The sequence below is a fragment of the Atractosteus spatula genome, chromosome 6 (genome assembly GCF_055471065.1).
Source record: "Atractosteus spatula isolate fAtrSpa1 chromosome 6, fAtrSpa1.hap1, whole genome shotgun sequence".
NCBI classification, from domain to species: Eukaryota; Metazoa; Chordata; class Actinopteri; order Semionotiformes; family Lepisosteidae; genus Atractosteus; species Atractosteus spatula.
In genome coordinates, this window is record NC_142711.1 from 9241904 (window position 1) to 9258481 (window position 16578).

General features: G+C 40.7%; 2 protein-coding genes across 5 annotated transcripts in view; both read right to left on the reverse strand.

Annotated features, from left to right (window-relative positions):
- Nucleotides 1-275: 275 nt before the first annotated feature.
- On the reverse strand, nt 276-12391 carry mcmdc2 (minichromosome maintenance domain containing 2). The gene is made up of 14 exons (XM_088919523.1): nt 12289-12391; nt 8492-8622; nt 8339-8398; nt 7946-8141; nt 6562-6684; nt 5896-5997; nt 5220-5348; nt 4878-5115; nt 4355-4560; nt 3784-3950; nt 1672-1851; nt 1343-1485; nt 840-949; nt 276-442 (listed from the first exon to the last, which is right to left on the reverse strand). The coding sequence occupies exons 1-14, from the start codon at nt 12389-12391 to the stop codon at nt 276-278; spliced, it is 2055 nt and encodes a 684-aa protein (XP_088775649.1).
- Nucleotides 12392-13837: 1446 nt separating this feature from the next.
- The window catches only part of sgk3 (serum/glucocorticoid regulated kinase family member 3), a 32843-nt gene continuing 30102 nt past the window's right edge, over nt 13838-16578 (reverse strand). For 3 of the 4 annotated variants that reach the window (XM_088918729.1, XM_088918730.1, XM_088918727.1), the window contains exons 16-17: nt 15636-15725; nt 13838-15164 (exon numbers count right to left, since the gene is read on the reverse strand). In XM_088918729.1, coding sequence (XP_088774855.1) covers nt 14994-15164; nt 15636-15725 — 261 coding nt within the window. In that variant the 3' untranslated portion in view covers nt 13838-14993. Of the gene's footprint in view, nt 15165-15288; nt 15329-15635; nt 15726-16578 lie in introns of all 4 variants that reach the window. The other variant, XM_088918728.1, reaches the window with a different exon arrangement.

Consider the following 16578-nt stretch of genomic DNA (forward strand, 5'->3'; position numbering starts at 1 on the left):
TTTTTCTACAGTTTATTCCCCTTGTGTAGGTACAGGGAATATCACAGAAAATTGGTTAGTAGTGTTAATTGACAATTCAAAATAAAATTCCTTTCTAATTATTCTAGTCAAAATTAAAATGATTAAAATGTATGCCTTTATTAGTGCATCTTACTATAAAACATTTTTCTGTTAAAATTGAGTAACAATCTTTCTTCAATGGGCAATAAAAGCCAGTTGAGCATTTGGAGGGGTGTTTGAGAAACACGCTCCTGGAGCCACTGCTGTGGGATGTTCTACTCCTCTGAAATGTAAGAGCTGGCCCCGGGTGCATATGTCAAGACGAACTGGAGGACCTGCTGGTGGAGCTGGTGTAAAGCGAGGTCTCGTCTCTCCAGGGAGGCCAGGTCATGAAGGCCACAGGGGAATACTGCCTCAGGGGGCAAAATGAGTGCCGAGGCACCTGAAATTCACACAACACAACTGCTTACCTGCAAGCATTTTAATCTAAATGTTCCTTTACTGTGCAATTGTCATGATAATTTTAGAAGTAACATTTATATTAAATGTGTTTACATTTGGTGTGGAGTTCTCACTGCCAGGACCCTGTATTCTGAAGATCATACATGGCATTATTAAAGGGTGGAAAATAGAAAATTTGGTCTAATTCAGCAAATTAGTTACTTCACCAAATAGTGGAGAGCCCCACCAAGCTGACCAACATCTTCAAGAGTATCATTAATGACGTTTCTCAGATAAAAATAACTTCTACAAGGTTATTTTGGTAATGTACATGTGAATTATTTAAAGGGCTACCGATTCACCCGTGGAAGTTGGAAGGAGAAGCCGGCTGAGCTCACCGTGCCTCAGAGTGATGGAGTTCTCACAGAGCAGCACTGCAATGACTGCGTCCTCCTCCAGGACTCTGCTCCTCAGGCTCAGCTTAGCATGTGCTTCGGCCAATGAAAACCTTGTCAACAAACAAGCATATTTACTGCTTGCTGGTTTGACCAAGTAACGCAGTATTCCCACTCATTCAGTCTGAGGGTATCACAACCGTTATTGTTCGGGTAATTGAGTTCCACAATATTGCCATTAGGACCGCAGTCACAGAAATAAGCTGAGTGGAAGAAAGAAGTAAGAATATATTTTTTTCAAGGTAAAAAAAATCTAAATTGTGTCAAACAACTCAGGAGCAGCTACAGTACTCCACCTTGTGGACAAAAACATTAATTCTGAAACTAAAATGTTTCTCGCTGCAAACTACGTAAGGAATGATAGACTTCTGGAATCCAATGTATTTTTACTGAATTAAGTATGGCACTGGATTGTAGCCTGAACTGTGACAGGGTGGGCAGCTTACAGAAGCTTCACTGAGGCGACGGGCACTTTGGGGCCCTGGGCTGTGCCAATGCGGACCCTGCGGCTGGCCAGGAAGTAGCCGTGGATCAGCCTCTCTGCCTCGGGACTCAGCTCGGCCTGCACTCCCCTCGCGTCAGCAATAAGCTGGGGCATGAGGACAGCATCGTCTTCCGTTAGACAAAGCAAGCAACACGGGCGAGAACATCTAGTAAAAGCCTGGAATGTGAATTTTACACCAGAGATTTTTCTGATCTGTTTAGAGGTGACGAAAAAGGCACCATAACAGTGCGTATTATGAGAGTGGGTGGGCAGTTTTGAGCTGAACGATACCCCTTTGTAGTCATCTGTAGTGAACTGATTTGAAGCTGGGTAGAGAGGCTCCTCAGGTTTGAACGCCTGTCTGAGGGTGTGCACTGCTAGTGGCAGGGCTGGGCGCTCGATGGGCAGCTCTCGACAGTGAATCACAAGGCCAAAAGCGTCACTCATCTGCGACGGAAGGAAGCCAGTATCCTACACAAAGAAGAAACACAAACGAGCAATTTTGTGGGCCAGCCAGTCAGTTAACATCTTACTCACCATGCACAATGTGTTTAATAACAATTATTCCTTACGCCTATATAGCACTTTTCTGGACACTCCACTCAAAGTGCTTTACAGATAATGGAGACTCCCCTCCACCACCACCAGTGTGCAGCCCCACCTGGATGATGTGACGGCAGCCACAGTGCACCAGTACACTCACCACACACCAGCTCTCAGTGGGGAGGAGAACAGAGTGATGAAGCCAATTCATTGATGGGGATTATTAGGAGGCCATGACTGGTAAGGGCTAATGGGAAATTTGACCAGGGCACTGGGGTAACACCCCTTCTCTTTTGGAGAAACACCCTTGGATTTCTAAATGACCACAGAGTCAGGACCTCAGTTTTACCTCTCATCTGAAGGACGGCACCTTTTTACAGTATAGTGTCCTCGTCACTATATTGGGGAATTAGGACCCATATAAACCACAGGGTGAGCGCCCACTACTAGCCCTACTAACACCCCTTCCAGCAGCAACCTTGGTTTTTCCCAGGTGGTATCCCATCCAGGTACTGACCAGGCTCACACCTGCTGAGCTTCAGTGGGCTGCCAGTTGTGAGCTGCAGGGTGATATAGCTGCTGAGAAACCACATTCCTCCTAACCCTGCAGTTCTGAAGACAAAGACACCCCTGACTTTGTGTTTTCAAGGTTTGTGGACTAATAACAGAACATCTGTACTCAGCCTGTTTGGTTGATAGACAACATCCTAGTGATGAGGATGGTGTGAGCCAGTGCTTCCCAATCTCTCTCACCTCTGGCACACTTTTAACATCCCAACCTTTTCATACTAAGCCAAATGATTTTAAAATAAGGAAAGATATAACATGTAATTGTATCCCCTTCAACCCTGTTCTGGAGAGAACGGTTAGAAAATGAATGGATGGGACACCATTCATTTTAAAATGAACCGCAGACTACTATTTTAGCTAAGATATATCTGACTTCACTCTGGACTAGAATTTCAAAGTGAAATGTGGGCTTGTTTCAAAGAATATAACAAGTCAAGTGTTCAAAGCTGGAAGGGAAACACCAAGGTCCTGATCGGCGCTTTTCAAAATTCAGCTCTTCTGACTCCGTGGCATATCCGAGCTTTCTGAGAAGGCTGCTGCAAGGGCCAGGTGGGGACGGGATACAAAGGGATGAATACTGGGAAAAGAAACGTTAGCGTGGTCTTGTGCTAGTTTTCCATGGCTGTATTCACTTCATGCCTGTAAACACCTGTAAGGCTTCGGCTTTTCATGTTGGGCTGAATGTCACCTACTGTTTGTTTTCTAGAATGCATCTTTCCGAGAAGTGCTACTAAGATGATCATGTCTCACTCTGAATTAAATTTAAGACTCACTGGATTAAAGACTGCGCTTTTATGCAAGCTATGAAAGTGATGTGATTTTAAAACATCGATAGCTATGACATGCCAAAAGGCCAGGCCTGTCTCAAACATTGCTTTAAATGGCAAAAATCCAGCAAATAATTTCCTTCGGAGAAAGTAAATTGCTTCCATATCCTGCCTGAATTCACATCCTGATGGCAGCGCCTCCACCCCAGTTTAATACATGATGACTTTGTGCCCCACGTAGCTGGTTGATGAATGAAGATTAAGGATCATAGCAACCTGAGAAGAATTTATTTGACTAACTTTTGAGAAGAGATCAGCAATAATGAGACTGCTATTTAAAAATGCATATAGTTACTGGGATACTCACAATATAAAGAAAGATCTACCTTTTAACAGCAACAACATTTGTGAAAACTATCCATATATCAAATTTCTACTCCTCATTGTCCTGAGATCCATTTTCAAAAATCTTAAATAGGATTTGCAAATATTTTCATATTTCAGTTCTAGGCTGTTGACATACCATTGATCCCAGTGCTGCATTTTCATACTTTAAAAACTTTTTGGTTGAAGCTCCAGTATCAGCAAGTGCCCAAATATTACACTGGAGTGGAAGAGACAGCTGCTGGTCAGCGTCTTCGCCATACTTCTTCCCAGGAATGAATACTGTGACAGCCCTGGTTTCCAAAGCTGCAAAATGGAAAATCAAAGATTATTACTGAGGTTTGTTCAGCAATAATAATAATAATAATAATAATAATAATAATAATAATAATAATAATACAGAACTTTTCTGGCAACTCTCACAAAGCGCTTTACAGATAATGGGGACTCCCCTCCACCACCACCAGTGTGCAGCCCCACCTGGATGATGCGATGGCAGCCAGAGTGCGCCAGTACACTCTAAGATGACGTCATTCTCGACACTTCCTCAATTGCTTCCTTTCTCTTTAAATGTTTGAAGTGATTTAACAATGTGAGGCACTGCTTTCCTGACTTTGATTTACTTACTTGTGGGGTGAGTGTGTTTTGACTCTGCTTTTTTGTGCTTATAGCCTGCTTAAAGGTGTAAACCTTTTATTATAAACTGATACCTGATTGAAGCAGTTCTGCCTTGTCTTTCCTGCAGGAGGCGAGATCACCGATGAAGCAGATTCCTCCGGTGGCCAGCAGGGCAGCGCCAGCATGGATGCTGGCAGCCCCTGTACCATGCTCATCCCTGGACACCGAGGGGAAAAGCTCGCCAGACGTCCTGTGGCGTACCCCTCGAGACGCAAGAGCAAGACTGTAGGTCATCAGCCTGCCAAATTAACAGAACAAAAATTGAATTATAATTTGCAGTTATTTTACTAAGCCAATCCTCTCCTATAAATTTGAAGAATGTCATTTATTATAAATCTACGGAATTACGTCTAAATTTCTAGAAATAAATTGCTTTATTCCTCAAGGTTATACATTATTTTTAGATGATTATATCCCAAATAACAACACTGATTGAACTAGGTTGTTATCATCCCTTCCGAACTTTTGTTACAAACTCCATAATGTCCTCATAAACGTCTCCTGGTTAAATGGTGAAAGGCAGCACAGTGCACAGGGACACTTGCTGTGAAGTACCTGTCTATTACAAGGGTGTCAGTGGTCAAAGCCAGGACATCGAGGTAGCTGAGCGTCTCTCTGTCCTCCCCTGCAGTCTGTACCAGGCTCAGCAGCAGGCACAGCTTCAAGGTGTTGTATAACCCAGGTGGAACGATCTGAGATCCAAAACCATTTGCCACAATGGCAGGAAATCTCCATGGGGAACAGGCAGTGGCAGACAACAGAGCCTGGAAATTATCACTGATGAACGAGGGGTCTGGGTTCAAACGACAGAAGGGTACTATGTGAATCTCTTGCTACTGTGACACTTTATTAAATGTGTGTTCTTCGCCTCTACTTTCAGACAGAGGTGTGGCTTACATTCTGACACCCACGGCTGTACACTGTTGGCTTCCACGCTGAAAGTCACGTTCGGCCACTGGTGGACGTGTGCAGGGATTCCAATGATCCTGTACAGTCTGCCTATTTTCATGGAGTTGCAGAGTTCATCTGTGTGTTAAACACAAGCAGTCTTATCTTTTATGATGTTTTTTTTTCCACAGATGTCACTTGTGCTTCAGCTATTCAAAAAAAAAAATCAAACGATATATTAAACGTATCAATTTAGTAACTAGAGCTAAATTTAAAGATGCACATGTTAAATCCCTTAACTTAACACAGCAGATCAACAAAATACACACAATTTGTACTGAGCGTTCTCACGGGAATTATACTATTCTTGGGACAAGAAGGAAGACTATCCTTGAGGAAGGGGTACTACACAAATAGGGGTGTAATGTTTTATAACTATTCTGTCAAGGGAGAAGTTGGTATTTAAAAAACAGCAACAACAAAATGACATAATCCCAATAAGCAGGACATTCTTTTCTCTTTTATTTCCTAAAGTTGGAATAGATCGCTTATTTGAAGCTACAAAATAATGACTGATTTAAAAAAATAGACTGACATGCATGACTATGTAGAGTAAATCCTACTGCCACACTGAGAAGAATTATCGAATTATTGGTTTTATGTTCTGTAAGCAGTGCAACCCTACCTCTCAGAAAGACCGTCAAAGACTGATACCTCGAGGAGCTCAGTGTGTGAGCGCTCAGCACACGAAGGGCCTTAGCATGGATCACCTCCACCAGCTGTTTGTCTTTTAAAAATGAACAGCAAACAGGAATCGCATTTAACCACATCCTAATTCTATATTGAGTTATATTATATCATCATATCAACTATACCAAGTTTGGATTTGATTGGCCAAGCAGTGCTTGCATGGGAGCAGTCAGCAGTAAGGAATGTTGATGAAGGTTAGGCGACCATCTTAATTTAAAGCGAACTGCCATTTTTCCATATTGCAAGAGAAACCACTGTATCTCTCACCTTGCAGAGATACTTCACACATTCACACCGGGTCAGCACACGCTTGGGGAAACCTTTGTTTTCCTTTGTTTGGCCAGTTAACTCCAGCTAGTGGTAACTTTGTGATAGATATCATTTTAGTGACAAGGCTCTTTGAACACATGCAGTTTTGACAGTGGCGAGACAAAAATTCTCACAAGGCTGCTTGGAAGGCTGCTTCCAATGCTTGAAAGCCTAAATTATACTATCTACACCAAATATACTAACTTTGTTCTCTACAGGTTTCCGCCACAGAGGTCTATAAGAACAAAAGCACATATTGCTCTAGCGTTCAACTTCAGTAAAAGTCCCTGACCACCCAGCACTCTGGACTTCACATCCTCTTTCAGCGGGGAGCCGCACAAGGAGCAGGTGAAATCGCTCCTCACTGTGGCCCACTCTGTGGCTCCTGGAACATGCACCCGGATCTTCTGAAATCCTATAGAGAAGAAAATGCTCAATGCCATCTATATTGTATTCTAAATTTCTGCATTGTAGAAAGGACATAATATAATTTGTATTGATGGTATGCTCTCTGATTGAGGCATGTGGAAGCACTCCAGGCAGATATCGCTGCATTCCTGCAAGTCTGACAACCTTCACATTTTCAAATTTGGTAGCTGATCTTGTCTAAGCCACCTCCTAGGTAAATTACCTTGCATAATGCATGCATTTCCTAATTCCGAAAACAAGGCCTGTAGAAATCAAGACGTGGGAGACCGAGCTTTTAAAGGGGGAATGGAGGGCAGAAAAAAACTGGCCCAGTGCAGGTACGAGCTGAACGAGCTACAGAATCCATGAGACTGAAATGGATTTACTGAGAAGGATATCAACAAGGACACACAAAACCAGCTGGAAGCTATTTCTATGTATATCCTTTGCAATCCTAACTTTAAATAGCAATACAATAAAGTGTTTATCTACATACCACAGTGGCAGACAAGAAGGAAGTTCACCAATATTTGCATGACCTCAATAGCAAACAGCTTTATCACTACTGACTCAGCTGAATGGGACCAGAGGGCTGTCTGTCCCATCCTGCTTTAATAGAAAAAGTCAGATTTTTGTGTAGCTCATGAAGTGCTATTAAAGCCATGTCTTACGCATCTGAGACAAAAGCTGGAGTTACAATATACAGTATACATGTTATGCTCATGCACAATTTACACAAAAACTCTAATAGTGTTTTCTACTATTACAACTTAGACTGCTGTTAATTTAGTTTAGTTTGAGTGAGAACAAACCAGTCTTCTTTTGAACAATCTTTGATCCTTATTGATCAGAATCTTCAAAAGTCTGATCGCAAGGACTCAAAGTAAACCCGATGCAAGCAGCCAAACTGTTGTAATACCCAATCCGTCACATTTAACAATCAAATCTAATTGGTGACTCATTGTTAGTTGTTCCTCGCATTATCGTTATTTGCTCCTTTCTACACATCCATAAAGCTGAAAGGTTGTAGTAGTTTGAGGTTATTTTTTATACTACAAAGTACACCCTTATCAGGATCAACTATTAAAACAAAATGGCTAAATTTCTGTAGACTGCAACAGAATCATGCTTCTACATAACACAGTGAGTGAAAAGAGTGGACAGTGCATACTATTTAAGACTTCTGCAAAGTGGTGAATATATCTAGATGTTTCGGCGATGCTGATCCAAAGTACATATAGTACATATTGCAGGTAATTTCATGTCACCTTGTGAGTTTGGACAGGAGTCCTCAGTACACAGGAACCTGGCCCCCTGTGTGTACTTCGTCACAAGTGTCATCGCCATGGCCAGCCCCTCCAGCATGAGGGGCCTCATGGGACTGTCCCCCCGAGGGACGTGACTCAGGTCCAGGAGGTAGTCTGGAAAGGGGGGCACGTGTGTCAGCTTCAGCACGACACTGACCTGACGGGAAAGAACACTTTGTCAGAAAGCAGCAGAGCATTAGGTATACAGGTATAATACACTGCATAAGTTATTAACCTATTTTAATAACTTATTCAACTTAATGTCTAGATGTAATTTCAGTACACATGAATATTGTATTTGCTTTCAGTCATTACTGCACCACCATTTCAAATGACTATGAGGGCAAGTCCTACCTGATTTTCTGAGCATATTTTCTCAATGAGCGATAATGTCTTGATGGATATAAAACACACCTACAAGGCAAGCGGATTCTTTGTTGAAGGTGATGATGTGCAACACTTTTGTAAATTTTAACTTAAGGTTTACCTGGAATTATCTGTACTTACAGACTGAAAAAGGCCAGCAGCTTTTAGTGGGTCATGCAATATGTAGTTCCCAAGCCTAGCATCTATCTCAGTCACGTCTGCAGGATTCACACGGACACAGAACCGGTACACAGACTCACTTTGTTGTGAATCTGGTCAAAAAACATGAAAAGGCAGATAATTCAACTCTAATAATAATAATAATTCAGAGCATTTGCCCTTTCAAATAATTTAATAAGTGTAACTTTTGTGATGATTGTTGAATATTTAATGGTGAAAATATAATAGTCCTATTTACTCAGACACCTAATACCAGTTCCAGTGTGTCTTTAAACCATCTAAGAACAGAAATGAACAAACAAAGCAGCTCATATTAACCTTGCTTTTGCAGCCAACATTTTACGCTATTTTAACAGACCAACCATTAGAAAAAACAAAGCACTGACAAAGGTTAGTGTTTGGGGAACTGCAGTGAATCAATGACGTGACAAACCAAAGATATTTTTCAGTTTAAAGGTCCGACTCACTAATCCCATTATCTTACATTCCAGCTGGGCAGACAACACAAAAATAGAAGATGTCACCAACACTGACTTGCAATTTTACCAGTAAAATCAAATTTGAACAAGTTACAAATATATACACAATATTTTAATTCTTTAATCAAAACCATTTGATCTTAAGAATAGTAAAAAAACTATAGGTCATAAAAATTATGATCAACGTACTCGCTGTTTTACGTGAAGGAGGCTGAATGTTACAAATTCTGAATGCATATCTGCATATGCATTCAGCCCCATAAGTCACTACTTCATGGAAGAACCTCTGGCAGCAATTACTCCTGTCACTACTACTGGAAGGAACTCTACCAGTTTTGCACAGTGAGATTATATCAATCTTGCTCATTTGTCCTGGTAAAATGACTCCACTTCTGACGAGTTAATTGAGGGATGCTGATGGACTACAGTTTTCAAGTTTTGTCATCAATGATGTACTGGATACAAGAATAGAGTGAATGTCCCTTTTGAACTTATTAAGAACATGCACTCTTTTCTTGCACTCCAATGTGGCTTTGGTCTTACGCATCATTCATTGTCCTCCTGACATTTTCCTGTATTTTGCACCATCTATTTCCCCCTCAATCTTCCCAGTCTCTGCAGATGAGAGGCACCCCTGCAACCATCAAGCCTGACAGCTGGGATGGTGTTGTCTGGGTTATGTGCTATGCTGGGGGTTTTCCAGATGAAATGCTTAGTATTTAATTGTATTAGAATATATAAATATAAGTTATTATTTTAGAAAACAACAACAACAACAACAACAATAATAAAGACCTTTATCTTACATAGCACCTTTAAAAGTGGCTTCTCAAAGCACTTGACAGTAGGAGTTACATCACAACCTTCTTTTTGCAGTATTATTAAGCTTAGTCATGAGCTTTTTCAATAAGGGTTTTGTTCTTGTCACTTGCCCATACAGGCCAGCCTATATGATATTGTCAATGAAGGAACACAGAGTCCTACTCAGATACAGAACTCTCCAGACTTTTCTAAGTCCTTGTTGGCTTCACATTAACCAAGTCCATCTACTTACTAAATATGGTAGGATAGCCACGTTTGGGTAGCATGTGGATAGTGTAATGTAAAGTGCACCTCTTAATGGTGATCAGATTGCAATTTTCTTGTAACCTTTTCCTGATCTGTATGTCCCTTCCACCTTATGCTTGACTAATTTAGTAAGTTTCTTGGTCTTCATGATTCATTTGTCTTATCACTATTTGAGTTATGTCGTGACGTTTCAAATCCAACTGAGGAAACTTAGTTACAGAGACAGGTTCAATTACTCTGAAGAAAAGTTAAAACACTTTTATTATATAGTACACAGGGATCATTTACAAATGAAGGTTTTGCACAAGAACTGGTATGGGATTGCCACTACAAAGGGGTTGAATACCTTTTGCAAATGAGAATGTTCTAGTTTACTTTAGAAATCTAACTTGGTTACAAACATTTTTGTAGCTCTATCTGTTTGGAGTAGATTTGATAAACTCACTGAAAGTGTCACGACTGTGAGCTCAGACAGCAACAAAGAATTGAAACTTTGCATGGGTGTGAATACTTTTACAAGGCAAATGAAATTTCCCATTGGGCAGAGTTTTTCAGGCAGGTAGCAATAATGTCTGTTTTTGAGGTACAAGATAACAGGCACTGATCTTAGAGAAGCAACTTGTGGTTTTTAATCTGGAGTGCAAGAAGATTAATGTGCCACACTGTTCAGTGGCACTGGGAATTGGCACAAGGGCACTCTTCTGACTATCATTATTTAAGGATCAAAACATTACAAGGCAATCAGTATTCACTATTCACTTTTAGAAAACAAAAAAAGCTTACAGAGAAGGTCCTTAGTCCCATCTTTGTGGATATTAGTAAACGGATTCAGGAATCCCATGCGTTTGTTTCATGCATGGGTTCCCACTTTCAATTTGAATTTTTCCTGCACTTATTTTGCATTTGTGTGCCCCCAGTTCTGGGGCTTTCACCAGTTCCTTCCGGGGCTCTGAACACAAACATCGAATGAACCAGTAATATCCGTGCTCAGGAGTAAAGTGAGGTAATTATATTTGAGACAGAGGCAATTCAAATTCAGCACGGGGGGGGGGGGGGCTTGGGGGGTTTCTTCAGAACCAACAGTGAAACGCCAACCAGAAGACACAGATGGAAATCTTGTGTAGTTGAATTCAAAAAAGAGGAGCCACTTTTGTAAGTGAAGTATTACCCTGTGAAATGCTTATATTTCGACATTCCTTTGTATTTCTACACTTCGCAATCCACCGCATGTTTGCAACCCCCATAGCCTCTACAGCACATGCAGATTTGACACTGAAGTGCACAAAGTGAACCCTGTGGTACAGCACTACCTGCCTCTCCGCCATTATGTTCCTGTTATCAGCAGCTGAACTGTTTTCTAGCTTGGCACTTCAGTACTGTACCTGTCTGTTACTATTGTCCTACTACCCACCTCGCAACCTTTGTTCGTTTAATTCTGGTCTCCTGTCTGTCCCCCAAGCCTGTCTCCACTGTGCGTGACAGGGCCTTCTCCTGTTAATGTCCCAGAGCTCTGGAATTTTATCCCTAAGGATATCAGAGAGTCATCTTCCCGGAGCTCTTTCGAATCAAGAATAAAAACCTCCTTCTTTAGAAGGGATTTTATTTAACTGGATCTCTTTCTGCCCCGTTTACTTTCCTCCTGAATCCCAAACCCTCATTGTTAACTGTATAATTCTACTGTCTCCTCTTATTGTATCTTTTTTTTTTCTGTAAAGCGCTTGAAGGAGACACTTTAAAAGGCGCAATATAAAATCATTTTTTTTTCTGCGCGACCGAGTTACCGATCTAGCTTCAGACTTATAAAACATTTTTTTTTAATTCATCTGATTGTGCTACTTTAACGTCTCCCCATTTCAATATAAAGTCACCGTGTGTTCTCTCAATAAAGGTATGAATCTATTCTAATCGCTAATGCCTTATGTAAAACACAACTAGTATTACATTACATGAAGCTGACAAAGTGACACGGGCTATCCCGTCTGATTTCCTGGATCAAACTTGGCTAAAGCCAAGTCGTATTAAACAGGGACACACATACTGTACAACACCATCACGCACTAGCTGAAGTCACTATACGTGAAGAGGAAGTTAAAACTGAACTCTTGACCTGACCCTTGTCAGTTTTGTAAACATGAAGTTCACAATCGGCTGCCTTCGCACCACACCCTCCCCCTGTCAATTCCATGAACATTACGCGTCCCCAGCCCGTACCGGTGTACTGTCTGCAGTCCTCAATGAGCTGCTGCAGACCACCGGTTCTGTCCATGTAGGACAGGGCCGCCTCCTTCAGCTCCAGCGTCTCCTGCGCCTCCATCTTTGGCGCTCGAGCCTCGAGGCGACGCGCGCGAGTTTGCTTTTCCGGCGGCCTCTGCTCCGCTCGTGCGTGGAAGCGCCATGGCGGAGACCCCGGTGCTCGTCGTTAATAAAACATCACATTTCAGTTTATTTCAGTTTGCCGTTTCCTATAGCGTAGTTGTCGTTAGTTAACGGCGAACAGGCATTACGCTGGTGTAAAGACAACACTACAATATTCCTTGGAAAAAAATGGGTACCAGAAAAAGAAAGCAATTATCCCCTTTCTTTCAAATGATTAAATGAGCTCGTAAAAAGTAAAGTTCGTCGTATTTATGTCCTTAAGTAAAACTAAGTACTTTTAACGAGTTTTTGCTTTTAAACACAACACCGAGATTCTCGAGCGAATTTGTAACCTGAAAATGACCGGGCAACGCGTCAGTTGAGGCCAAATTTAATTCGCCCTTACAGTTAATCAATTAATGATCAAGGACAACGGATGGGAACAACTTCATTAAACGATAACTTTCTATAATAGTAGGGCATTTCTCCTTAATAATACTACAATCTCGAGTTCTCTTCTACAGAGCTTTTTTTCACATTAAGCTCTCAACACCATCCTTAAATCTATTCTTGGGAAGTACAAAGCAATCTAGTTCACAATAAAATGGCAGTAAGCAAAGAAGTTTTTTATAGTGTAACGCTTACGGCCGTCAGGTACTGTGTAAGAGCCGGCGTACCAGAGCAGGTGACGTCACCGCCCTTCCCTATGATAGCAGGACTACAGCTACTGGGCTCGAGAGAGATCTCTCTTTAGCTCACGGTGCTGGGTCGCTGCAGAGAGACGCGGAAGTCCCGGGTTCGAGCCCCGGACAGTGTGGGGCCGACCTGATGCGGCAAGGGCGCCCGCCTGAGCCCCCGTTGCGTTACAATAGTTTGCTGTTGTTCACATTGTTAAACATTAAAATACAAACGTCTGACAGAAAATGCCTGGGTTGTTCACAGGATTTCCTGAGTTAAGGGCTCTAGTTTGATAAATAATGTAGTTCGAGAATCCCACTGGTAATCAAATACACACAAGTTGCTATTTCTGATGTACTTGGAGGGGTGTGTGTCTTGTGTGCTTTGCCTTCAAATGTGAAAGTTATTTATTACAAATGTACCTGATCAGATAAGTCCTGGAATATTTTGTAAAATGTCCGGAAATTTACACCCCAGGACACACAAGGTAAAGTGCCAAACACCAGAGTGATAAGTTTCCCAGGTAAACACAAAAGTTTTAAGATATATCTTTTTCCCCCCAAAACAAGATGTCTTGTCTGTTTCTGCTTCTATGCTGGTGCATAACCATCATTTTCTTTTTCAAGGCTTTTACAAGGGTAGCTACTGTAATTGTTTCACAATGCTGATTAAAATTCCCCTGTGAAGTGGAAATTGAACATTAAAGGTTTACATTACAAATAAAAACAAGTCTCTCTTGTCGCAGGATAATCATTTTAATCTTACAGTACAACTCAAAGAGGGCTAATGTTTTACATTTCGTAACAAAAAAATGTCTGATACTAATTTGAGTAAAATTCTACTTCCACCACTACATACAGTATCTGCTGGAATTAATTCTAATACAGACATTTAATGTCTTTGAATCAATAGCTATGGAGTGGATATAAATTATATAGTGGAAAAAATAGATTCAAAACCTTTCCAAAAAGCAACAAAGGATTAATCAGAAATCTATAAATACTGTAAAGTAAAGGTAGTTGCAAAACTTCTGCTGCAAAATCCATTCGATACAAATTCACTTTCCAGGCAAGTAATAAAACGTGCCCCTTCAACTTTAGTTGTTATGTAAACGAACATGTACAAGCTATGAAAGTAAAACTTTTAAAGGTAATTTGCTTGAAATTGAGATATTTCCCATAAATTATCTTTTGATGTACCTGTATTTGTTGCTTTCTGAAGAGTGTTAAGTCTTATTTTAAGCAGAAATCTCACAGGAAAAAAAGCAAAGGCTTTCTATTTAAAGCAGAGATGGTCAAGGACGTGTGCAATTTTGGTTAGAAAAAGGTGATCACTTTGGTCCAAGAAGAAAAATAGAATACAATCATAAATATATGCCTGGGATTTACAAGTCGATTGTTTAATATAAACTGTGTAAACAGAGATTTCTCTGTTCTCGTCTTGTACTTTTTTCTTACAGTGTTTCGTTGACATTTTGACGCTATTCATGAAGAGAGAGGCTGTAACAAATAGAGAGTATAAGTTGGCAGCTCCCTGAGAAATCTCTGCCCACAATACACTTTTACAATGTCCACTTTATCTACTAATCATCACTAATATTTTCATCATCTTTAACATAAATAGATTCATCTTAAAATGATGGACTCGCATCACTACAGCCAGCTGTACAAACTTTATCCAGAAGTGATTTTCTGATGAATGCTGTTGGCTTCCTGATCTAAAGTGTTGATCCAGTACACAGGAGAGGAATTCCTGGCTATTAGGAAAATCTATTTACATAAGTTAAGGCTGTATCAGCTCCAGTTAATGCGAGCAGGAGGTTGACGTTTTGCAGAAAGCAGTGTCTGCCTGCAGAACCAGTCCCAGAATCCTGATGATTTCTTCTACAGGAAGGAATCCTCGGAAGGCGGGGCGTAGGAGAAACCCAGAAAGGCGTCGTCTGCGTCCAGAACGCTGGCGTTAACAATGGAATGGTCGGAAGTATAGCAAATGGAGTTTGGAACCATTTCTTCTGTAAATTCCGCATCGAAGTTCCCAATATCATCTGGAGAATTCTACAGATGAAAAATGAATCAGACACGACTGTTCATATTTATTTTGCAAAACACAGCATATTTCTGCATAATAACATTGCTGTTCTTTACTACCTGTCCATAATAGTGAGACAAATCAACCAACCTAGAACACTTCAGATTCATTCCCCGGTCCTGTTGTCCCTCTGTAGGTAAATAACACAGAAGGTTCATCTCCCCTTAACTCTGAATAATGATCTGAACTAATTTCGATAAATCCTTTTCTAAGACGTGATACTTTTACTCATAGCACCAAGGCTTGTTTGACCTCCCAACAGTGCTGCTGAAAAGCCTGCATTCTGGAAAAGAAAAGGCTATTATCATATATGAATCTACTTGCGAATTCACTGTTACATTGTTGGGGGGGGGGGGGGGGGGGCGTTTGTCAAGAAGAAATTCGGGTGTGTTAAAAAGGTGGAATGAACTCAACAGCTGAGATTGAAGCCGACGTACCACATGTGGACTGAAGGGAGGAGGAACCTTCTTCTGCTCGAGGTCATCCCAGTTGATCAGATAAAAAAAGGAGTGTCCTTTAATTTCGCTCTGCAAAACAGAAATAGAACCGATAAACTATGTTTAACGTATAATCTCAGAAGCCTATACAGAATAACCAATTAAAATGATCAGATAATGGCTCAGGGCACACCTTCGAGCGTTAAAATACAGTACGTTTCAAGAGGAGAAGAACAGTGATGTCCTAAAACTAAAACCGAAACTTAGTTTTCCAGATTTTTTATCCAATTATCCCAGTAATTATTTGCTTTTGTAACTCGCTGACTCTATTACACGCCTATTTTTTATTTAAAAACAGCTTACAGGCAGAATCCATTCGAACACCTCTCTCAGCCAAGTGTCTCGCACGGTGACAAACGTCTAGTTAGTCGTTTGCTTCAACACTAGGAGGAGCTAAAATAGCAAAGATTTGCCCCTTCAGCTTTCTTATTTAAAGAAAAATGTATAAACTATGGAAAAAAAAAACTTTAAAAGTAATTTGCTTGAAATTTAGATATTTCCCTTAACTCATTCCCTTAAGCTATTTTAGGAATTGCTCATTAAGGGGACACTGCAGTAATCATTTCTCACACAGGTTATTAAATCTCGGTAACAAAATAAATTCATCGATGGCAATTACGAATTAAGCACAAAATCGTGAACTTTGTGAAGGTATTGTGACGTAAAACTGGCCCTTCCTGCTCACTAGTCACAGTAATGACTAATGTAATGTGATGTAAGGTTAAATAAGTATAAGTTGTGCAGCAGATATTTCACATAGAAATGTTCCAATGTGATCTGCATGCAGAGTTAACAAGTAAGTAATATTTGTCAGCAAAACCGTCTCGAAGTCACCAAAATACATCACCTTGAATATGTTGTTTCATAACTAATAATGGTTTCA

Coding starts and splice junctions, on each gene's coding strand:
- mcmdc2 (XM_088919523.1), bottom strand. CDS start 12,391: ATGGAGGCGCAGGAGACGCTGGAGCTGAAGGAGGCGGCCCTGTCCTAC. Junction 5,998..6,561: donor GAAGTCCAGAGTGCTGGGTG/GTCAGGGACTTT, acceptor CATTTTTAAAAG/ACAAACAGCTGGTGGAGGTG. Junction 4,561..4,877: donor GACACCCTTGTAATAGACAG/GTACTTCACAGC, acceptor TTAATTTGGCAG/GCTGATGACCTACAGTCTTG.